Source organism: Castanea sativa, chromosome 6, assembly GCF_040712315.1.
Source record: "Castanea sativa cultivar Marrone di Chiusa Pesio chromosome 6, ASM4071231v1".
Lineage (NCBI taxonomy): Eukaryota > Viridiplantae > Streptophyta > Magnoliopsida > Fagales > Fagaceae > Castanea > Castanea sativa.
In genome coordinates, this window is record NC_134018.1 from 44,663,610 (window position 1) to 44,687,799 (window position 24,190).

At 35.7% G+C, this 24,190-nt stretch overlaps 1 protein-coding gene across 1 annotated transcript; it reads right to left on the minus strand.

Moving 5' to 3' along the window:
* Positions 1-856: 856 nt before the first annotated feature.
* Positions 857-18,912, minus strand: LOC142640028 (uncharacterized). The gene is made up of 6 exons (XM_075814141.1): positions 18,130-18,912; positions 16,783-17,950; positions 16,748-16,751; positions 12,422-12,533; positions 2,164-2,216; positions 857-1,256 (listed from the first exon to the last, which is right to left on the minus strand). Exons 2-6 carry the CDS (start codon positions 17,010-17,012, stop codon positions 1,113-1,115), a joined length of 543 nt encoding a protein of 180 aa, XP_075670256.1. The 5' UTR covers positions 17,013-17,950; positions 18,130-18,912; the 3' UTR covers positions 857-1,112.
* Positions 18,913-24,190: the final 5,278 nt, after the last annotated feature.

Below are 24,190 nucleotides of genomic sequence, written 5' to 3' on the forward strand. Positions count from 1 at the left end.
CATTTTGGTCAATTCGATCTATTTTGGTCCATTTGGCCCAATTCGGTTCTATTTGATCCTATTCAGTCCATTCTGTTCACTTGTCCAATTTGGTCCAATTTTGTCCATTGGGTTATATTCGGTCCACTTCAGTCTAATTCGGTCCTATTGGGTCTACTTTGGTCCACATTGGTCCTATTCGGTTCATTTGATCCATTCTATCCACTTCAGTCTTATTCAGTCTACATTGGTCTCTTCGGTCCACTTTAGTTCTATTCAGTCCACTTTGGTCTTATTCTGTCCACTTTGGTCCTATTCAGTCCACTTTGATTCCTTTCGGTCTATTCAGTCCAATTTGGTCTTATTCAGTCCACATTGGTCCTATTCAGTTCACTTTGGTCCCCTTTATTCCTATTTGGTCCATTCTGTATACTTTGGTCTTATTCGGTCCATTAGGTTCTATTCGGTCCATATTATTTTATTCGGTCAACTTTGGTCCTATTCGATCCAGTTTTGTGCAGTTACGTACTGATACTACGCTCATGTTAAGCCATATTAACGTAGCATTTCAATCCAACTAAATTTAAGTTAATGTTTTTCTAAACATAAAGCTATGAATATACAAATGTAATATTTAGGGCAATTGCTCAATGACTCTAACGTCATTACTTTTAAATGAATTACATGGGTTTGATCATATTTTCAAACCAAATATATAAACATATATATATAATTTTATTTAACTATCCCATGCAACGCACAAACAGTCACTAGTGTCTTTAAAAAAGACATGCATTAAAACAAGCTTGTTCAAAGTATAAATTTATAAATAAAAATAATAATTTACAAAAAAAATCCAATTAAAGAATAGGAAATAGATTTCAAAAAATGAACTGTATTTATATCCTTTGATTCCCATATGGAATGGAACAAAAATCAAGTAGACCAACTACAATAGTGATCTTACGTCAAAAACAAAAAACATCTAACAAAAAAGTGAGGAAAAAACACAGAGCTGGTCACGTTATTGACTTGCCCAATGCCCACTTTTCTTGTTATCACTGTTTTCCAAGAGACCAAATAATTATCTTACAAAGAAAACAAAGGGATCACATTGTTGAGTGTTGTCTAGTCTAGTGCTTGTAATTAGGGTTGTCACGGAGACCAAGTTTAGAGAGAACCAAGCAGTAGGAATCCCAGTCAGTTCTTCGGAGATACTTCAATATCCTCTTCCTCCACTGCACCATTGCTTGAAGACCCTTTATAGAATGCTTATCCTACAACATTATAGTTATAATAATATACAAATAAATAAATCTAAGAAGGGAAAAAGAGAAAGTAACAGCACCTACAGTACTTACACTATGCAATCAATTAAAAGGAAGACTTCTTAGCACTTTTATTATTAATTTTTGGCACCCCACTCATCTGTAATATATTGGCTGTTGTACTGAAGGCAACTTCAACTAGTAACTAATTAAAAATGTCAAACACATATAACTTCTTGCTCCCTAATATCATTCAGCTAGCTGGATGCCAGTCGTATCCTGCCACATCAATTGCCGCCTTGATGCAATATTGCATTTGCTTGAGTCAATTTACCAGATAAGTAAAGCAAAAAAATGACATTTAGTTGTCATGAGTTTCATTTGAATGATATTAACTTTCACTAGAGTCCAATGTGCTCATGCATTACAGCACACTGCAAAAAATGTGGCAAGATTCTAAACTGATGTTGCACAACTTGCACTTGCACCAGTGGTGGTTAGTTTTGGTCTGTGTTCTTGGTTTCATGAACAACTGTAAGTGCAACTGATTAAATATTTCTTATCCACAATTTCAAGCTCTTGAAACTTATTACGCCTCTCCTCTCCTCTCACTTCATCTTCCTCCATTCCAAACATACACTAAAAGTATTAGCTAGAACAATCTATACCATGTTAATCACCTCAATGCCCCTAATTTATTGTTAACTAGGCGCAGGTAGATAACAATATTTGTAATGAGCAATAATCAATTTCTTGTTCAATCAAGGGATTGATGTTACCCCCCAAATAAAACTATGTAATGCAAGACTGAATTCAAGGAAGTGTTAAAACTAAACAATACAGGACTAAGTAGTAATATAATGAAAACAATCTAAATAATAGACTTAAGTAAATAGATACTTGGTTCAACTGTCACCCTCTTGTGTAAAACTGATGATAGATGCTTGATCTTAGTTGTGAGTTGTGCCACTGCAAAGAAATCAGAGAAAGGAAATCCATAATCATAGCCAAAAAAATGATTGCAAGCTTAGTATGTATGGAAGAAGTTTAAAGGATCAACGAAATTTGCACTTCTCGCAAGCAAAAAGAACGAGGGTATTTTCATTTCCATTAAAGTTGTTTGTTGCACCCGCAAAAGGGCAAAAAGACATGATCAAAAAGATTATTGAGAGAGAGAGAGAGAGAGAGAACAACCTCATATTTCAGGGGTTCAAATGGCTCAACCTAATTTTATATTCCATCTAGCCACAACAGGGATTTCTAATAAAATAGAAATTTTCTGGTAATGTCCACAACAGAACTTTGAAAAAAAATACATTTATGCCGTCCTAGTCTAAACATATGCTCCTAAGTACTTTTTTTTTTTTTTTTTTTTTGATAAGTAAAAATGATATATATTCAAGAACACTACCTTATGCAGAAAAACATAAGGCAGAAGGAAAATTACAGAGAAAAAAGATGAAGAAAGAAAAAGGAGAGGAAAGATACTAAATACAAAGGAGAGTGCTAAGGAACATAGGGAGAGAGTCACTGGAGGTGAGTCCCCAAGCCTTAGACCAGTCAAATAGAGAGCCACTGAAAGAGGACAATAGCTTATCATCCGAGCTTTCCCTGTCCTCAAACGTCCTCCAATTTCGCTCCCTCCAAAGACACCACATTAAGCATAAAAGAACTAAATTCCAAATGCTAGATGAATGCTTTCCAAGCCAATTCCACCAACCAAATAGAGTATCCACAACCGTTCATGGCAAGACCCAAGAAATCCCAAAAAATCTAAACACCAAACTCCACAACCTATAAGCCTTACCACAATGAAGTAGCAGATGATCCACCGTCTCCCCATTACAACGGCACATAATGCACCAATCAACAAAATTCATCCCTCTACCCCTCAAATTATCACCTGTAAGGATCTTATCCCAAACAGCAATCCACACAAAAAATGAGGCACATCGAGGAGCCTTAACCTTTCACACACCTTTCCAAGGAAAAATAAAGGGCAAAGGTCTTCTTAACTTATTATAAAACGATCGGATATCAAAATCCTCATTCTTTGTCAACTTCCATCGCATGCGATCTCCATTCTCAGTGGAAGGTAAATTTGACCCCAAGGTGCGGAGAAAATCATCCACACCACCCATTTCTCAATCATTTGGTCTCTGAATCAAATGAATATCCCAGCTTCTCCGTTCCTCTATCCCCAACCGTTAAAGAGAAGAGGCCACCGATGCCTCTTTATTGGACGCAATTCCCTACACACTCAGAAAAGTTGATTGAAGTAGAAAATTCCCACACTATTGATCTGTCCAAAGCTTACGATGATGTTAACACATTTATTTTTACACATCAACAGGATAGAAGAAAGGCAAACTCAAGAAGTCTTCAAAAGTTGCTTTTTCTTGATCTCGGTCAAATTGGCCAAACCGTAAACAGTAACTAATCTCCTCAAATTTAACATCTAATGGGTCCCATTATCATTATAAATTGCACCACATAAACAGCAGCATGGCTTACCTCATAGCTGCTCAATGATAGATTCATATTTACTTTTTTAAGGTGTGAGTTAGACATCATTCTGAAACGGTCTCCACTTCACCCTCCACATATGACAGCATTCTCTCAATACAAAGCTATTCAAATGATATATTAAACTTTAGGGTAGAAGGAAGTAGGAGGTTCCAAGAAAAAGAGATCATGTTATTTTCAAAAAAATTTTACGTGTGCACCACTTTTTTTTTATTTATGACGAGGAACCCCCTCAAGTTATGGGCCAATGGGACCACCCCTAAGGTGTAAAACTCCGTATGAGTAGGCATCAGGTAAATCACGAAATGCCTCAACTAGGAGTCAAACCAAAGACTTCTAGGTTTACAGATAGTTCAGGCACTCTCCCTTACTTGTGCACCACTTTTATGATTCCTTTCCCTTCATTTTCTTTAATTAATCAAATATCCCAAGAAAATATAGGTTCCCTTCCCCTTTATCCCCCTCTCCCTCCCTCCCCTCCCTTTCCTTTCCCTTGCCATTGAACACCGACTTCAAATAAACCACACCAATCAGATCCAGCTACGTGTTTGCAACCTCATGGAAAAGTTCGAAGCTAATTTAGATAATAGCTACCTGGTATCTCTTGGCTAGCCAACTCAACTGCTACTCATTTCTTAACAAAATCTAACCTCATAGGAAAGTACGAAGCTAATTAAGATAATAGCTACTTGGTAGCTCTTGGCTAGTCAACTCAACTACTACTCATTTCTTTAAAAAAAATCTATTTTATACTGTGTTTCACCGAGATTTAATAAAAAATATCATACTTGGTATACAAAGCTCCCACTTTTGCAGGATCTAAAAAAGGTCATGGTAGGCAGCCTTGTCTCCAATTTTGTTTGGAAAGGCTAATTCTCGAACTTGAACCTACAACCCGTCTTTTTTGGTGGAAGGCACTTGCCATTGAAGCAAGGCCCGACCTCTTCATTGAGATTTAATACAATGGAAGAAATATATACTTTTGGAAATTTCAGGTTTAATAGAGATTTAACTGACTAGTAATTGGAGTCGACAAACTCCTTTGATATCTTTTATACTTATAAGTTATATCCCTAGCTGAGAGAACCCTAGTTGAATCAGGTGGAGGTTGAATAGGCATGGAGAGTTCGACATTCGCTCCTATTGTGAGACATTGATAGGCCCATGTGTTGTAAGTTTCCTGGAGTCCCTATAGGAAATGGTTCAGTCTTAAATGGCAATGTTTCAATCATTAATGGCAAACCCACATGGGCTTTCACTTTTAAGTTGACTCCTGGCTTTGAGAGTGTTTAAGTCTGAGGGCAGGAAACGGACTGTAACTATGTTGGGTGTAAAGGATGTTAGTTGGCCCAAGGCTTTAAGTAGCGGGCCTGATAAAAATAAACAATCTGGTGGGCTTGTCAAAGCCCAGCCCGTGGATACAGCTATTCCACTTAAAGGCACTTTGGTCAAACCAGTTTTATTAAAAGCCTCATATGAAGGTCAGTCTTCGGGGGCCATAGGGGAGAGCTCGAGAGGAAGACCGGAGTCTGTTTCCGGGTTGCCGGCGGTGACGGCGAGTGCGACGGAGGGGCCCGATCTTGGGTTTTCCGGTGTGGCGATGACAAATCGGAGGGTGAGGGACGAGACCCATACTCCGATAGCTGGTGTTTTGAGGGTAGGGGCGACGGCGAGGCCTATGGGTCTTGGGTTTGATGCCCAAAACTCTCTCTCCTCTGTCAGGTCTAGGTAGCGAGGAAGGTCTCTGTTTTGGGAGGAGAGATGACTCCTTGGTGGTTTCAGGTGAGAAGGGAGAAAAAATGAGCAATCCTATTGCTGAGCCAGTGTCGCCGAGCCATTTGGATGGGGTTGAGCTGTCACAGGATGGGCCTGGGCATCTTTTGATTCAGTGGAAGCACAGTGAAGTTAATCCTAGTGGCTTTGTTCACGAAGAGGATGAGATTGGTTTTTTGGAGTGCTCACCTCTATCTAAATGGGATCCCAATGATCAAAAGGTGTTGGAGGTGATCTAGGATGGTGATGAGGATGAGGTTCAAGGGTCAGCGGTGAATAATTCGAAATGGGTTAGTAGCCTGATGAAAATTTTTTGTAGAATTGTGGGTTTTCCTATTGTTAAGCACGAAGATCAGTGTCTGGCTCTGTTTCTTCTTCTTGAACAAGACTGTGTTGATGTTGTTAGTGTTGGGTCTGCTAGAGGTATTGTGAACTCAAAGCAGAAAGGGCTTAGAGAACTCAAAGGTTTAATTTCTTCTATTAATTATGATGGGGTAGCACCTAAGGGGAGGAACAAAGACTTTTCAGAAGGTATAGGGGTGATCACCAGTTTTAAATGAGTTTACGGTTGTTATCTTGGACTGTGAGGGGATTAAATAATCCTCAGAAGCGAGAGGTATGCAAAAAACTTCTCAAGGAGTGGAAGTGTGATATAGTTTGCTTTCAATAAACTAAGTTGTCCTCCTTAAACTCTTCTGTTGTCCAAAGTCTTTGGGGTAGTCCGTTCCTTGCCTGGGTTGCTCTAGATGCAGTCAATACTGCAGGGGGGTGTTATTGGTTTGGGACAAGAGAGTTCTTGAGAAAGTTGATAGTGTTGTTGGTTTGTTTTCTGTTAATGTTTTGCTGAAGGGGGTTGTGGATGATTTTGTGTGGGCTGGTTCAGGAGTGTATGGGCCTAATGATGATAATCAGCGGGGTGCTTTGTGGGAGGAGCTTACAAGGATGCATTCCAGGTAGAATACGCCTTGGTTTGTTTTTGGGCACTTCAATACCATTCGATATCCGAGTGAAAGACTTGGTTGTGAGATTTTTAGTCCGGTTATGTTTGCTTTTTTAGACTTTATTGAGGCTAAGTGCCTGGTTGTTTCAACGTTTTCAACCCAAAAAGTCCGTTTTGAAAAAGCAAACCCAAAAGGCCCGTTTGGTTAGTTATAAAACGCAACTTTTTGAAAAAAGTTGCGTTTTGGGTTCGTGAAGAGAATGCACAGTGCGTTAAAGGAGCTCTGAGGTGCATTTTGGAAAAAGTCTGTGCGCGTTTTCATATATCCGTTGGACGATCTTGGTCAATTACCAGATTACCCTTCAATAAATTAGAAGAGATCAAGCAGCAGTGGAGAGAAGACAGGCGGCGAAGTGGTAGGGAATCACGCAGTAGAATCATGCAGCAACTGTCCGCCCAGTCAAGTGCAAAAACACAGTAGAATCACGCAGCAAAGAAAGAGCAGTACAATCACACAGAAAAAAAAATAAAAATAAAAATAAAAAATAAAAAATAAAAAAGCTCTGCGGAATGAAACTGGAGGAAGATCAAGCACAGTAGAATCACGCAGCAAAGATCAAGCACAGTAGAACTTGTAGACAAAGTGGTAAGAGGAAAAAAAAAAAAAAAAAAAAAAGCTCTGCGAAATGAAAAGAGAAAGGAAAAAAAAAAAAGCTCTCTGCGGAATGAAAAGAGAGAGGAAGATGAAGGAGGAAAAAAAAAAAAAAAAAGAGCCCTGCCAAATGAATGTTCTAGAGGAAGTGGTAGGGAAAAGGGAAAAGAAGGACAAAATAGAAAAGATGAGGGTACATGTGTGGAGGGGAAAAAAAAAGGGAAAAAAAAAAAAGGGTACGTGTGTGTGGAGGAAAAAAAAGAGGGAAAGAAAAAGGAAAAAATAAGGAAATGTTATCACAATATTTTCACAATAAATTTTAAGTGGTAAGTGATTATTAGCTAATATTGGTGAGAAAAAAAATAATTTTTTTAGAAAGAGAAAAAAATAATTTTAATAGTACGTTCAAATTAAAATCGGTATTAATTTTTATCACAATATTTTCACAATATTTTCACAATAAATCTTAAGTGATAAATTATTATTAGCTAATATTGGTGAGAAAAAAAATTTTAGAAAAAGAAAAAAAATAATTGTAATAGTACGTTCAAATTAAAATCAACATCAATTTTTATCACAATATTTTCACAATACTTTCACAATAAATCTTAAGTGATAAGTTATTATTAGCTAATATTGGTGAGAAAAAAATATTTTTTTTAGAAAGAGAAAAAATCATTTTAAAAGTACGTTCAAATTAAAATCAGTATCAATTTTTATCACAATATTTTCACAATACTTTCACAATAAATCTTAAGTGATAAGTTATTATTAGCTAATATTAGTGAGGAAAAAATAATTTTTTTAGAAAGAGAAAAAAAATTGTAATAGTACGTTCAAATTAAAATCAATATCAATTATCACAATATTTTCACAATACTTTCACAATAAATCTTAAGTGGTAGGTTATTATTAGCTAATATTGGTGAGAAAAAATATATTTTTTTAGAAAGAAAAAAATAATAATGTAATAGTACGTTCAAATTAAAATCAGTATCAATTTTTATTACAATATTTTCACAATAAATCTTAAGTGGTAAGTTATTATTAGCTAATATTGGTGAGGGAAAAAAAATTTAGAAAGAGAAACAAATCATTTTAATAGTACGTTCAAATTAAAATCAGTATAAATTTTTATCACCATATTTTCACAATACTTTTACAATAAATCTTAAGTGATAAGTTATTATTAGCTAATATTGGTGAGAAAAAAATAATTTTTTTAGAAAGAGAAAAAAATAATTGTAATAGTACATTCAAATTAAAATCAATATCAATTATCACAATATTTTCACAATACTTTCACAATAAATCATAAGTGGTAGGTTATTATTAGCTAATATTGGTGAGAAAAAATAATTTCACAATATTTATTTAAGTATAAAATAAACTCTCTTATATATACATTGTCCTTTTTGGTAATTTATCCCTCTAACTACCACTTTTATCAGTATTAACCAAACACTCAGCTTTTTCATTTTTCAAAAAGCAATTTTTTACCGTTTTTACCAAACGCTCAACTTTTTGAAAAAACACTTTTTCATACTGCACTTTTTGAAAACTCCACTTTTTCAAAAAGCCCAGTTTCAAAAAGTTGAACCAATCTCACCCTAATTACCTTGTGGACTTACCTCTTGAAGGAGCTTCGTTTACTTGGTTTAGAGATTCGGTGACAAATTCTATGTCAAGAATTGATAGAACCTTGGCATCGATGGATTGGGTAGATCCCTTTGGTAATGTGTCTCAAAGGGTACTCTCTTGTGTAGTTTCGGATCATTGTCCTCTTTTGGTGGTGGCTGGTAGTGTTAGTAAAGGTTGAAGTGCCTTTATGTTTGAGAATATGTGGTTTAAAGAAGAGGGTTTTGTAGAGAGGGGTCGACATTGGTGGAATGGGTATTGTTTTTCAGGTTCCCCTAGCTTTCTTCTGGCTCATAAATTAAAAGCTCTTAAAGAAGACTTGAAAAAGTGGAATAAGGAGGAATTTGGGGATCTAGCCTTTAGGAAGAAATGTCTTTTATCTGAATTGTTGGGTTTGGATGCTAGGGAGGACTTGTCCGATCTTTCTTAGGAGGATCAAACTCGTCGTATTCAGATTAAAGGTGAGATTGCACATCTTGCTTCTTTGGAGGAGATTTCTTGGAAACAAAAGTCTCGAATGTTATTTGTGAAGGAAGGGGACAATAATGCTCGCTTTTTTCATCGGATTGCAAACTCCCATAGAATAACTAATCATATTAGGGGTTTAGAGGTGGATGGTGTCCTCTATGAGGACGAGGAAGAGGTACGGTCGAAGGTGGTCCATTTTTATCAGAGTTTGTACACTGAGTCAGATACTTGGCGCCCTTCTATAGATGGTTTAGAGTTTGCTAGTATTGAGGAGGACCAGCGGCTCGAATTAGAGAGGGATTTTTCTAAGAAGGAAGTGATGAAGGTTCTTCAAGAGATGGAGGGGGGAAAAGCCCCAGGTCCTGATGGTTTCACTATGGCATTTTTTCAAAAATGCTGGAGTGTAGTGGAAATATATGTCATGGCATTTTTAGATCATTTCCATATGAGCTCAGAGTTTGAACAGTATCTGAATGCTTCTTTTCTATCCCTGATTCCCAAGAAAAATAATGCTTTGAATATCAAAGATTTTAGGCCTATCAGCTTAGTGGGCAGTGTGTATAAGCTTTTGTCAAAGGTTTTGGCAAACAAATTGAGGCGGGTGCTGGATAATCTTATCTTGGAGTCACAAAATGCTTTTGTTGGTGGCAGACAGATTTTGGATACAGTGCTTATTACTAATGAATGTTTAAACAGTAGACTGAAGTGTCTTACTCCAGGGGTGGTGTGTAAGTTAAACATTGAGAAAGCATATGATCATGTGAATTGGGACATTTTATTTTATTTGTTGGAGAGGATGGGCTTTGGGGATAGATAGAGAAGATGGATAAAGACTTGTGTCTCTACCATTCGCTTCTCAGTTCTGGTTAATGAATCTCTTGTTGGTTTCTTTGATAGCTCTAGAGGTCTCAGACAATGTGATCCTTTGTCTCCCCTGCTCTTTCTTTTGATCATGGAAGTTTTAAGTCGTATCCTGAAGAAATCTGAGGAAGATGGTCTCATTCAGGGTTTTCAAGCAGGTCCTATTAATGCTACTGGTATCCGTGTTTCTCACCTTTTATTTGCTGATGATACCATTCTTTTCTGTGAGGCCTCTAGAGAGCAGATTCTTACTATTAGGCTGGTTTTAACTTGTTTTCAAGTTTTTACTAGTTTGAAGGTGAATGTGAGGAAAAGTGAAATTATCCCTATTTGGGAGGTGTGTAACATTCAATCTTTGGCTAATATTCTTTGATATAGGGTGGGCAGTTTGCCTATGACTTACTTGGGTATGCCATTGGGAACTTCGTATAAAACAGCATCTATTTGGAATCCAATCCTTAAGAGGATGGAAAAGAAGCTTTCAGGTTGGAAGCGGCTTTATTTGTCAAAGGGTGGTGGTAGACTTACCCTGCTGAAAAGTACACTTTCAAGCCTTCCAACTTATTACCTTTCCCTTTTTACAATCCCTAAAGCTGTGGCGACTAGATTGGAACGTATTCAGAGGAACTTCTTGTGGGGTTCACTAGTTGAGCGTTTCAAATATCCTTTGGTGGCTTGGGAGAAGGTTTGCTTACCGCGTGAGTTGGGTGGTTTGGGAATTCGAAATTTGGCATCTTTTAATCAGTCCCTTTTAGGGAAATGGCTTTGGAGGTATGGCCATGAAACCACTCATCTGTGGAGAAGGGTCATTGCCATGAAATATGGGGAGGGAAAAGGGGGTTGGTGCACTAGAGCTTGTCGTAGGGCTCATGGTTGTGACTTATGGCGGAGTATTAGTGAAGGGTGGGATACTTTCGCAAAGCGTATCTCTTTTGTGGTTAGAGATGGTTCTCGTATCCTTTTGTGGCATGATAAGTGGACTGGAGATGTTCCTCTTAAATTGCTTTATCCACAACTATTTCTGTGTTCAGCCAATAAGGAGACCTATATTTCGGATGTGTTAAGCCCTCCTATGGATGAGAATGACAAAGTGTGGAGTTTAAGATTTTACAAGGGCTTTAATGAATGGGAGTTAGCTATTTCCTACTCCCTTCTTCATCTCATCCATACCCGTACTCCTAGGGGCGGAGGGTGTGATAGGCTTAGTTGGAATCTTAATGGTAGTGGGAAGTTTGATACTCGGTCTTTTTATCATAAGATTCGTGATGCAGCTCCTTCCACTTTTCCTTGAAAGGGCATTTGGAAAGTTAAAGTTCCTAAAATTGTGGCTTTTTTCATGTGGACAGCAGCTCATGGTCAGATTCTAGCCTTGGATAACCTTATGCTTCGTGGTCATCCTTGGGCAAATCGTTGTTGTATGTGCTGTTGTAATGCGGAATTTGTGGATCACTTGTTACTTTTTTGTCCGATAGCTCATTCTTTGTGGATGTATATGTTTTGGTTGTTTAGGATCGTTTGGATCATGCCAGGTTCAGTTGTGGACTTATTATTTTGTTAGCATAATTGGCTTGAGAAGCATAGTTCTGACGTTTGGAATTTGGCCCCAAGGCTATTTAATGTGGACTATTTGGGCTGAACGGAATCAGCGATCTTTTAAGGATGATGGGAAAACTGTGGTTCAGTTATTAGAGTCTTGCCAGCAGACCCTCTTTGATTGGTCTCGATGTTGGGGTTTCTCGGATTGTTCTACCCTTATGGATTTTCTTTCATCTATTAGGATAGACTAGGGGCTGCTTTTGTCCTTTTGTTTCCTTTTTCTTGTGTTCACTACCGTGAACTCTCTGTATTTTTCTCGCTTTTCTCTTTAATAATATTCTCTTCTTACTTATCAAAAAAAAAAAATTTCCCATGGAAGAGTGTGGTGTTCCAAGGCACCAAAAAGAGTCACGATGACCTCACCCTCCACTTTGGTTTTACAAAGGGCTAGAACCCATTGGCGTTTATCCTTTTCTTAATGGTCCTATCCTTTAACATGTTTGGGAACATATAAGGGCAGATGTAAAACAATGTTAAAAGAGGGTCATCATCTGGTATTACAAACAGGACATGGAACCAAAATATAAGACCAAAAACATGTCATTCAAAAGAATTATATTAAAGCAGGTAAATTTCAGCATACTTTCATTTTATAAAATAAAAAAAAAAAAGTGAATCTAAAGATAAAGGTTATACACATGCACCACAAAACAGAAATCAGAAATATGCAATCTATCAAGATGGAAAAGTGTAATGGAACTAAAATGTAAACCCCTTTACCTTGAATGCGTCCAGATCCACAATCTGAATCTGACATTTTAAATTCATCTCTAACTTTTGCAAGCTCAATTTTCAGTTTTTCTGCAGAAGACATATTATCCGGATGGAAATACTGCATTAAACATTTTTCAAAAGTATTAGAGCATCAAATCCCTTTCGACCTTAGAAAGGTAGAGTAACTTCTGTGAAATCTACATAAATGCAGGCTTTAAAAGTTTAAATTTTTTGATTGGTAAAAATAATAACAAAGTCATTAAAAACAGTTGTGCATTAAAAGATTCATACTGGGCTCCGTTTAAGAACATGCACTTCCTTGGGGGGCAGAAGGGGGGGGAACCCCTCTATAAAGGACCCTAAGTATGAATAATTGATAACAATACTGTAAGGTTAAGTTACTTAGTGTAAATTCACAGTTAAGGAATCAATATATAATGAAATTGATTCCAGCTCTTTTGGAAAAAAAATATTCATGGAGTGAAGGATAGGATGTACAAGGGAATTTAGCAAGGACATATTGCAGATGATACATGTCACTTGTAGTTTATTTCAGTCGTTAGGAGTACCAGAGTGTAATTTCTTAAATTAAAGAATGCAACAATAGTCACAAATATGTGAAGAATTTGCATTTCGCAAGATCATACCATCTGAAATATGCAGCAAAAGATAGACTTAATGACATATTGCAGATGATACATGTCACTTGTAGTTTATTTCAGTCGTTAGGAGTACCAGAGTGTAATTTCTTAAATTAAAGAATGCAACAATAGTCACAAATATGTGAAGAATTTGCATTTCGCAAGATCATACCATCTGAAATATGCAGCAAAAGATAGACTTAATGACATATTGCAGATGATACATGTCACTTGTAGTTTATTTCAGTCGTTAGGAGTACCAGAGTGTAATTTCTTAAATTAAAGAATGCAACAATAGTCACAAATATGTGAAGAATTTGCATTTTGCAAGATCATACCATCTGAAATATGAAGCAAAAGATAGACTTAATGAGAAACACTTCCAACATATGCAGGCTCTTCAAGCTTCATTCTTTTCCATCTTGAGGAAAAGTAAACCACAAAAGGCGCCCTTGTATTCGAATTTCTACATTTACTATACTGCCACTGAACAGTGTCTTCCAGCAAGAAACATAAAGGTTTTACAAATTCTCTCTCCTTATTAACAAGATCTCAACAGATTTAACCACAAGTGAAATTACCACTTAAAAGTATAATTACTTCTTAAAGAATTCCACATTTAAACATCAATAAGAATTTCTAGAGAAGAACTTATAGGAATGGACTTGCGAGTTCTCATTTTAGGTGGTCCTATCATCCACATTATCATCTAGTGCTCCAATTTTTTATGCACATGAGATTTTCCACTTTTTTTAATTAAAAAAACTGATCTAGTTAATGAAACATCTTATTCAACCAAAAAGATATCAAGAATATAGAAAAGCTAAGAGGACATTTTCCTTTTCAACTAGATGCTCCTTTGGAGGTTGAAGCATAAAGTAAGGAGTCTGTCTAACTGACCCAAGATATCAAGTCTCTGAACTGAAAAAAAAAAAAAAGAAAAAAGAAGAAGACCAGAATAAATAGATTATAGGAAGATGCATATCGTATCGTATCCTATTGCGGGAAAAATTAAAGCTGGAGAAGTTTAATCAACCAAAAACCATTTTTAAGTGAGATTCAATAACTTGAGACACATTCAAACAAGTATTGCATGAAAGTTAAGAAAATTAATATGATAAAAAATTATTATTATTATAATATTAAAAAAGTTATAAAAAAATATAATTTAAAAAAAAAACTTAAGATTGGGCTAGAGCCTTTTCTTTTTCTTTTTGATAATTCAGTAGTTACAATGGGGGAAAGGAAATCTGAACCATCTCTATCGGAAACACCAGGAAGTGCCAATTGAACTACAAGGTTCTTGGCAGCTTGAGCCTATTTTTAGTTGTGAGAAACACAAAAATTTTCCTTTGAAAAATAACAAACAAAAATAGAAACTGCAGAGTTAATGAAAACTCAAAGAATCCAAGACACACAAGAAACTTGCGACCGAAAATGCCATATCCCCAGCAATAAATAAGGACTTCAACAATAAATATTTCAACTTTGCCTTACTTAATTCGTGCCACTCAAAGACCTTAGCATACCGCTCTCTCCAAAGATACCACATGAGACACAAGGTGACTGACTATCATATCCCCCATCACCTCCTCTTCCAAACCCTTCCTTTTAGAACTCAAACACCTCTCACACTGACTTAGGCATAACCCAAGAATCCCCAAACAAACCAAATACCATAGACCACATCTCTTAAGCCATAGCACAATGTAAAAACAAATAATTTACATCCGTGCATGGTTTTTGCACACGAAGCACCACTCTATAATAATTATACCCCACTTCCTTAAGTTACCAATTGTCAAAACCCTTCCTAAAGCCACACACCATAAGGGAAGAAGAACCAAAAAAAAAAAAAGCCATCCTCATTGGAGCACTAACTTTCCATATACTTTTCCACGAGAAATCTGCAAGACTCCCCCTCAAAACACTGTAGTAACTCTTCACTTAGAAGCCTTTTGGCAAAGGGAACCACGCCAACTTGTTAGCACTCCCAGACTGGACCTTTGTAACATAAAGATCCTCCAACAAGTGTGCCACATATTCTACTTCCCAATCTGCACCGTATGAATAGACACCAAGATCCAATAACACGTCATTTCAAATATCTACATAATCTGCCACTGTGGCATTACTATCTCTTGCAATGAGAAACAAATTGGGATCTCTCTCCTTATGAGTACTTTACCACCACCACGCATTATGCCAAAATTAAACTCTAGTGTCATCTCCAACATAGCATCTAACAAACCACACAAAGCTGTCCCAACCACTTCTAATAATATGCTTCCACAGTCCCACCTCATATAGCCTCCTCACCTTTCTAGTACACCAAAACTCACCAGTGGAACCATAGTTCATATATATTACCCGTCGCTATAATACCATGTCTTCAAATACATATCACCACAACACCCAACAAGGCTTTATTAAATGGCAACTTTTTTATCCTAAATCCGCATGGCAAAGAGGAATGAGAAAGGAAGGACTATAAATCTTAGATACTTCACTATTTGCAACTTAGGAAACAAAATTCTTCACTTGATCAAGCCAAATTCCAAAGTGTAGCCTGGCAATGTTATGACTGCTTTGGAAAAAGAAAATCAATAAGACTAGGGACCCAACCTTTTTCACAACTAACATGGCCTATCGTGATTGGTGTATTATAAAAGTGGTGTCAATGGCAAGGACCCAAGTGAAAGTGATGTTACTCCAATCAAAATGTCATGTCAGCAGTGATGAAAAATGTTGTATCCCAAGTGTTACTCCAAGAAAATAATAACAGGACACAGAATAGAATACTCAGCATCCAAGCATCTTTCACAGCAACCAAAGCTCAATTTTCAGCAACAAGGGCAAAGGATTTTAAAGTGGTGTCAGACAGCCAAAAATGGAACCAAATCTATCATTTATCGTCTTTAAAATCATCGAATTTAATAACTTAAGGTGGACTGGCTTCTATATGATAACTGAACTGAGAACAGTCAAATAAAATTTTATAGTATACTAAAAAAAATAGAGAACACTGTGATCACTGATCTGTGCTGTTTAATACAGCTTCTTTTCCAGCTTTTTGAAAAAAAAAAAAAAAAATTATCTAGAAAAAAATTGAGGTTTTAAAAAAGCTATAATTTGAAAAGGTGAGGTTACTAACTGCTGAAACAACTGATATTCAAAACTCAGCTCCTTTTCCTTCTCCACAATCTCAGCAACCAAAAGAGAGTCTATGTCCTCCTATCATCAACCATCCACATAATACCAAAAAAAGCACAATGTAATACACTGCACAGGAAACACTCACTTGAAAACTTCAACGCACCCCCCCTCCCCCTTCCAACAATTTCACTATCAAAATCTGAAAGCTTTTTGTTCATATATTCTTTACCCTTCTAGGGGTTTCAAGAAGGGCGCGACATTAACCCAAAATTGAGTAATTCAAGGCACTACTTTCTTATTCTTTCTCCAATTTTCTAAAGAACGAATCAGAGAACTATAATATTTCAACACCAACCAACCAAAACAATTTTCCATTATTTTTTATACTCAATTCCAAATGCCGACAATTTTCCTAAATTTCTAAGCAACTAAAACAGAAAGTACATAATCCAATCATCTGCCATCCAAATTATAAAACACGCTTTAAGAAAACTAGCAATTCAAAAAATATCACTTTGAAACCATGATACTTAACCCGAATTTTTCTTCGCCTTCTCAAGTTCCAGCTACCTCATCCAATTCAAGCTCTCCCTCAAGTCCTTAAATGAAATTCTGCCAATCCTAGACTCGGTATCCTTCTCCTCCATCTCCCTTAACTTCATCAGCCTCTGATTCAACTCTGAGAGAGAAAACCACAAAGTCTCCCCTTCCTTCTTCCCCTCCTCCACAGAAGGCCTAAGCTTCCTCAGCTTTTCCCCCAACTCCCCATAGCTATACATCTTTACAAAATCTGTCTTCATAGCCGTTGTCTCAATCTCCCCTTCCTTTTTTTCCTCCCCTTCCCAGACATCAAAAGGGGCAGCGTATCAGTCCCACCAATCACTGGGCCCGAATTTGATGTTGGCTTCAATTTCAAACTATTCTTAAATGCTGATAAGGTCATGGGGTCCCACTCCTCAACTGATTTTGGGGCGGCTCAGTTTTCAAATGAATCTGCCTCAAGTTCTCTCAAATCGCTTCAAAGGAAAGATTGCGGCCAGTGCCACCACCACTGAGCTTTCCAAGGCCAGATTCAGTGTTATTGGGGGTAGCACTCTCGTCTGCCTTTGCAATCACATTCCATTTGTAAAGCTCTTGAAATGAGATGTTCTGAGAGGAGTGTGCAGAGTTGGGTTGAATGGTGGAAGGTGGCACAGAGGATCAAGTGCGGAACTCAGATAGGTTCTTGCGGATTTCTACAAGGGAAGCGGCTTTGGAAGGCCTAGAAAAAGATGAGCTTAAAGGGTTTGAAGGTTTGGATGGGTTTGTGGGGTTCCTTGAAGAAAATGGGGAAATGGGTCTTTGTTGTTTTTGGAGACTAGCTTTGACATCAGAGAAATGGGAAGAAAATGAGGATTGGGATTGGGATTGGGACGAAGTGGAGGATGGGTATTGATCAGTGGTGGGGTCAGGAGGAGGGGGTGGACGAGGTGGAGAAGAGGTAGATGAGAGAAGGGTTGTGGAGGGTTCTGTGTTTGGGTCTAAGTTGGAGAGCAGCAGCAGCAGCCATGGGAGCAGCTGAGGAGGACTGGGACTGAGGTGTGTTGGAGATTTATTAGGGTTTGGGATTGGGAGGTGAAGAAGAAGAAGAAGAAGATTGGAGTGGGGGTTTAGAGTGCGACTTACAAATTGGGTTTGGTATTTTTAAAGTTAAAGCTTCTAGCGTTGATAAAAACCCAAGCTGAACCCAAGCTGGTACCTGCACCCAACCAAAACAAGAACTGATGATAAATTTCAAAATTAAAGTGACAACAGCTCAGAGAAAATGCAGCATTAAAGGATTGTAAAACCCAAGGAAAAAAGCACTACACAGGGACTTCTACAAAATTTCAAGTGAAACCAATATGCTTACACATATAGTTTAAATTGATCATATACCACACCGAACATCACTTGATGGTGACCTCTTTCAGCTGGTGTAGAACAATGCAGATTCATTTTACTGCTGACAGAAACTGACCAGCTGACTTTGAAATTGTTATAAGTCTGTATAACACTTGAAACTTTCAGGGAAGGAACTGAACACATGGAACTAGCATTCTGTAAAACTTAATGTGATTCCAAGATCATTTGTAGCATTAAAGAATTTAACTTAGTGGTTAGAACTATAGAGTGTGGCATAACTAAGCAATAAACTTTGAGTGAGCTGAAACATCAGATAGGAATGAGCCTTTGTGATGAAATTTGGTATGATAGCATCTCTGATACTGAACTTAAAACATCTAGAAACAGCTTCTTCTTTTTTCTGCCAAAAATAGAGCTTTATCAATCTACAGAAAAAAATAACTGTCACATAAACACCACTGAAACACTATATTGGATAAAGCCCTCTAGAATTACAAAACAGCTGACTTCACCATCTGTTGCAAATGCAATTCACAGAGTTCCATCTTTGGGATAGCCCAAGACAACAAAGCCCCACATTCTAATACTGGTTATAACGTATCACACCACTTAATTCCAAAATACATCTTTCAATTTATGATACAGAAAAGAAAATAAAGCTCAATACAGCAAATTTTATCAATATATACTCAAAAACATTTTGCAAAAAAATAGTAAATTGACCCAAAACCACCTACTCAAATCAATAATGCATTAACAAAAGAAAATTCCCAAGCATATGCATAATTACAACAATCATTTCAAATTGTACTCAAAGTTTTTTTTTTAACTACTTTTTCGTCATAATTATCAAACCCTCGACCATTTCATATACACAAAACCAATATGAAACAAAATTATATCAAAAACATCCGGAGACTACTAATTGTATTGAACCACAAATTCCAATACAAATATACCACTATGCTACTTCCATTGCCTTGAACTGCAAAACCAACAACGGACTTGTTTTTAAATTCTGATGAGCAATTTGTTGCGCAATGGACTTTTTTGTAATGAGTGTGGAATTCCTTAGTTTCTAAGAGAACTTTTCACAAACACCTTTCATAGCCTTTTCACACTGAAAGCAAATCAGCCTACACACACAAACCATATAAGCCCTTCAAATACCCACATCAAAAAACGAGTTGAAAATCCATATATAGGCATATTAAGCAACAGAAACAAGAAATTTTCCAGTTTTTACACAGTTTCTCGGCAACCAAACAGTGTCAAATTAAGAGAAAGTCAGAGAGAGAGAGAGAGAGATTTCTGGCCTTTGGCTTCGATGGCAGTGTTGTGAGCTGCGGTGGTACACTACGGAGCTGAGACAAGCAGAGGACTGCGGCTATGGCGGTTTGAAGGTGTAGCTAAAGAGTGTGAGAGAAAGGCGGGCAGAGATTAGTTTTTTTTTTTTTTTTTTGAAAATAATAATAATAATAGTTTTTTTTCTGACAATAAAGAAAGAGTGGCCCAAAGTCACCGATTCTAAGGTGGGCCTAGCTCGTATGCTATAGGAGCTCTTATGAAGCCCTATGGGCTGTGATAATCATGTCCCTGCATCCTGATCCATCCCAGAGCAGCAAACTTTGAAGCCTAAATTTTTTTTTTTTTTTTTTGAGAATCAGAAGCCTAACTAAATATAAAAAGGAAAAGGGTTTCTTTTTACATCTGTCATTTTTAATACAATAAATTTAACCAATTCATGTTAGTGGTTGAACTAGCTTAAAGTGATGTTACTCAAATCAACCTATATCAACCACGGTAAAAAAATTTTTAAAAAAAAAGTTATTTTCTTAGCATTATTTTCTTTAATAATGACAAGTATGTTATTATACACTGTTATGAAATATTAGGACAATTAAGGGTTTTTCTTTTCTCTTTACAAGTGAGGGATTCAAATGAGATTCTTCTCATGGAAAGAATTGGTTATTGTCATTGTGATTTAGTCACAAGATTTTTGGCTAAATAAATTTGATATATAATATAAATGAAGATTCTACTCAGTTTTTTTTTTTTTTTTTTTTTGAGATGGAAACTGAATAATTTTATTGAGTTAAAATGGCCAAATTAGCCTGCAATACGGAATAAAATTGTGGTAGAATATTTTCCATCCACACTAACAAGTCTGGAATATTAATAGTATATCTAGCCAAATTATAAGCAGCAAAATTACCTTCTCTCTTTGTATTATAGTAAAGTAATTGACCAAAAACCTTGAGAAAGAAACTTTAATCTTCAACCAACAATCCATATGGAGCCAAGGAGCTATATTCATCTATCAGAGCTTTGAAGACAACCAACGAATCTCCTTCCAGCACTGTTTTTGTTATTCCCAGCTTTAAAGCAAAAGAGAGAGCCTTAGCCGCTGCAAGTGTTTCAATTCCCTCATAGCTAGGTATAAGCTTGGGACAATTTTTCGGAACATGAGGCAATAACCAAACCAGAATTGTTCCTGATAATCAACCCCAAACCAGATTTGTTCTCTTTGTAAAAAACAACCCCATCATAATTTATTTTCATGAAATCTGTTGGTGGAGGAAGCCAGCGACTCCTGGTGCGTGGTTGACAAACAACAGGCAACGATTGAGAAGATAGAAATTCAGCATACCTTTCTTTATTTCTTGATGTCAAATAAAAGATTTGAGTTAAATTCTTCCTAAAAGACACAAACATGCATACATTACTATTTTAACTTGATGGTAAAGAATAATTATATTAAAACAAACACCATAAATTTAAATCTTATCCTAACCACCAAAATCTGAATTGTATAATAAATCTAACAATATAATGTCAATATATATATATATATATATATATATATATATATATATATATATATATATATATATATATATATAATTGTGTAATAAAAGACAAGATGGATTTAATTGTGTGATTCATGTATTATAATTGGAGATTTGAACTGTCAACTTTTTTATTTACACTTGTACAACAATATTTTTGTCTGGTTTATGATCTCTTTGACTTGAATAATTATTGAGTGTAGGGATGACAATGGGGTGAGACTAGGCTGGATCATGCATGGGTGTTTCACCTCTACCCCACATGGTTGTTATCTTACCCTGTCCTTGCTCTACTCTCACAAATTGGGGCGGGAAAGCCTAAATCCATATCTACCCCACTATTCATGGTGAACCCATTATTCTTGTAAAAAGAAAAAGTAGACATTTATTGCATTCTAGCACTACTAAATAATTACACCTTTGATCATGGTTCATGACCAAACATTTAAAAGCTAAGTTGTTTCACCTCTAGTTTGAAAATTCTAAAGTAAGATTAAGAGCATTATGTCTTGAAAATATTATTGTTTCCAATTAGGGGGTTTTTTTTTTTATGAAGAATTTCATCATGGTAAGATCGCCTTCATTTATCTACTATCTAGAGCTGAATATTTTATCCATTATATATCTTCAAAAATGAAGCTCTTGTTTGGACCCATGTTCAGTAAAAACCATTTGCGAATCCCTCATCAATTCTTCTGGTCCAGAATCAGACTGGATTTATACTTAATTGCATGTATTGTACAGGAAAAAAAATAAATTATTATAGCATGAAAAGCTGTTAAAAAGTTTTTTAATCCCATTGCTGACATTTCCTAAAATTCAGAAGAATTTGTCAACCCACATCAAATAATTTTATATGTTCTTCAATTTTGCATAGTCATGTTAATCTGCAGGTTCTTTTAAAGTCAGTGTGTAGAGTTTTCCACATTTTTATGTATTAAGCTGCCTAGTTTAATATTTTCCAAAAGGGATTTCTCGTGATTTTATTTTCCGTATTGAATAATGTAAGCAAGACACTTCCACGAAATATTCCCCACAATTACAACCATTTTTCTCTTTCTCACTCTCTTATCGAGATTCGGGTGCAAACATGTGCCAAGGACAAGGAGAGTGAGAAATGCCTAGACATTGGTCAACTGGGTGAGTTCTTATTGTAATGTATAAAGAAATTTGTTAATCATAAATTGAACTTGAGTTTTTCTTTCTTTATAGGATTAACTGTGGTGTGACCTAGCTAGTTACATTTAATTTAGAGCATGTTTGATAGAATTTAAGTAATATTAAATTTTTTTCTCAAAAAAATTCATATTTAAATATATAAAAAGTTTCAAATCAATTTTCACGTAAAGCCCCCAAATGCATCAAGCCGCCCTTGCTTCCTTTTATCTATCCACTTCAAGATATTAAGGTTTATATTAATAAGAGTGTGCAATTGACCATAAAGAGAATGTGAGTAAGAAATTCATGATGAACCTTTGTTCTGGTAGGTGACTATATTGGAAGACACGTTTTGGAAATTCAATTAAAAAGAAATAAAAAATCGAAACTAGTTTTTATTATTGAGTCATATTAAACTCAATACTGTAGAGGTGCTTTATTATCAATTTACTGATTTATACTGAAATATCGTTTATTTAAATCCCTTCTAAAGTGGCTTACTAAAAAATTATAAAAAAAATTCCAATCCTACTCCTAATGTCTAAATTAGCAATCAATTCTTCTCCACATTTGTTAACTTATATCAGTGATTTAGTGGATCGTAAATACAAGTAAATGTCAATTTTGCCGACAGCTTCAAGGAGGAGAAAAGAAAAGATTCCTGACCAGGATGGATAGTGAAATTACATGACAATTTGAAACTTAAATTGACACACCGAGGTTTTCTTCATCATCACTAACTTTATATATTGTACTTTCTTTTTCTTTTTACTTTTTTTCATGAGCACTAACTTTATTACTTGGTTTCTTAATCACTGAATTAAACAAAAGTATTGCCTAATCCTAAGTTTAGATTCTAGGCATAATCCATTTTGAGTGATGCTACCACCAATACAAATTTTACTTTATAAACTTTACAAATTAATTTATCAAAATTTTTAACATAAAATAAAAAAAATTCAAAATTTTATTTATTTATTATTAATGTAAAACCAATTATATTTACTATCACATTAATTTGTAACTCTTTTCTTTTGTTTATTTACAATGAAAGTTGGCTATTGGGTCATTAATCATTTTTGGTAATTAAATAAATTGATTGATATAGGTTTACTAGAGTTATGTGTGTGTGTGTGTGTGTGTGTGTGTGTGTGTGTGTGTTTTCGGATGTTTGCAAGAATTTGAGTAATCTAAACATGCGTGCTTGCTGAATAGGGAAGACCTTGGAAATCTTCCCTTCACATGCAACGACAAGATCGAGACTCGAAATAAATGAAGTTTGTGCTAATGATATAAACAAACTTAACATAGTGTCAGCTTGGCTTAATTACTAATTAACTAAGCCAGCCTACAAGTACATATTAAAATAATTTGTTTGCATTTGTCAATCATGAACATAAATTTTAAATGTTAATCACCTTTATTTTAGAACAATTAACAGTCTCTCTTGTTGAATCAACATAAAGGAGGCCACATGATCTTTAGGGAACAAAGAGAAGGAGGATCAAAATTCTATGAATGATTTTAAAAGTGGAGTTATACAAAGACTACGAGAGATGCCACTATATTAAGCAACCATGACACAAGACCAAATTCCATCACATCTATGGTTTCTACTTTCTAGAGACTAGAATGACAGAGAGATAGATTTAATTAAAAAATTAATTAAGTATACAAATAAAATAAGAAGATGTATATTAGTGAAGGCAATGAAGGTCCCCATAGCTTTCTTCCTTAATTAATTATATATAATTTAGATTTCCTCTTTCCTCTTTCCCACTCAGGTCGAAATCTACACGCCAAGGAAACCCAACATTGAGAAAACAATCTATAGCTGGCAAGACCATTGACTATCCAACAAATACATACATCTACTTCATAAAATGCTGTAGCTAGCTTCAATAAGTAGGACGATATATATACATTATACTTATGAAAATAATGGCCCTTACTTAAGGGAAGCACTAACACTACCCAATGACCATTGTTACTTGTCAAAAAATTTCTTATATCATCCCAAATTTATAGTCAATATTTTCATCAAACTAAGAAACAATTGATTTAGATATGGATTCTAATTTTTTGAT

Excerpts from the sequence above, each read along its gene's own strand:
- LOC142640028 (XM_075814141.1), bottom strand. The coding sequence starts at position 17,012 with ATGAAGACAGATTTTGTAAAGATGTATAGCTATGGGGAGTTGGGGGAA. Across the intron at positions 2,217-12,421 it reads TGGATCTGGACGCATTCAAG|TGGCACAACTCACAACTAAG; the intron begins GTAAAGGGGTTT and ends ATTTCTTTGCAG. Across the intron at positions 1,257-2,163 it reads CATCAGTTTTACACAAGAGG|GATAAGCATTCTATAAAGGG; the intron begins GTGACAGTTGAA and ends ATAATGTTGTAG.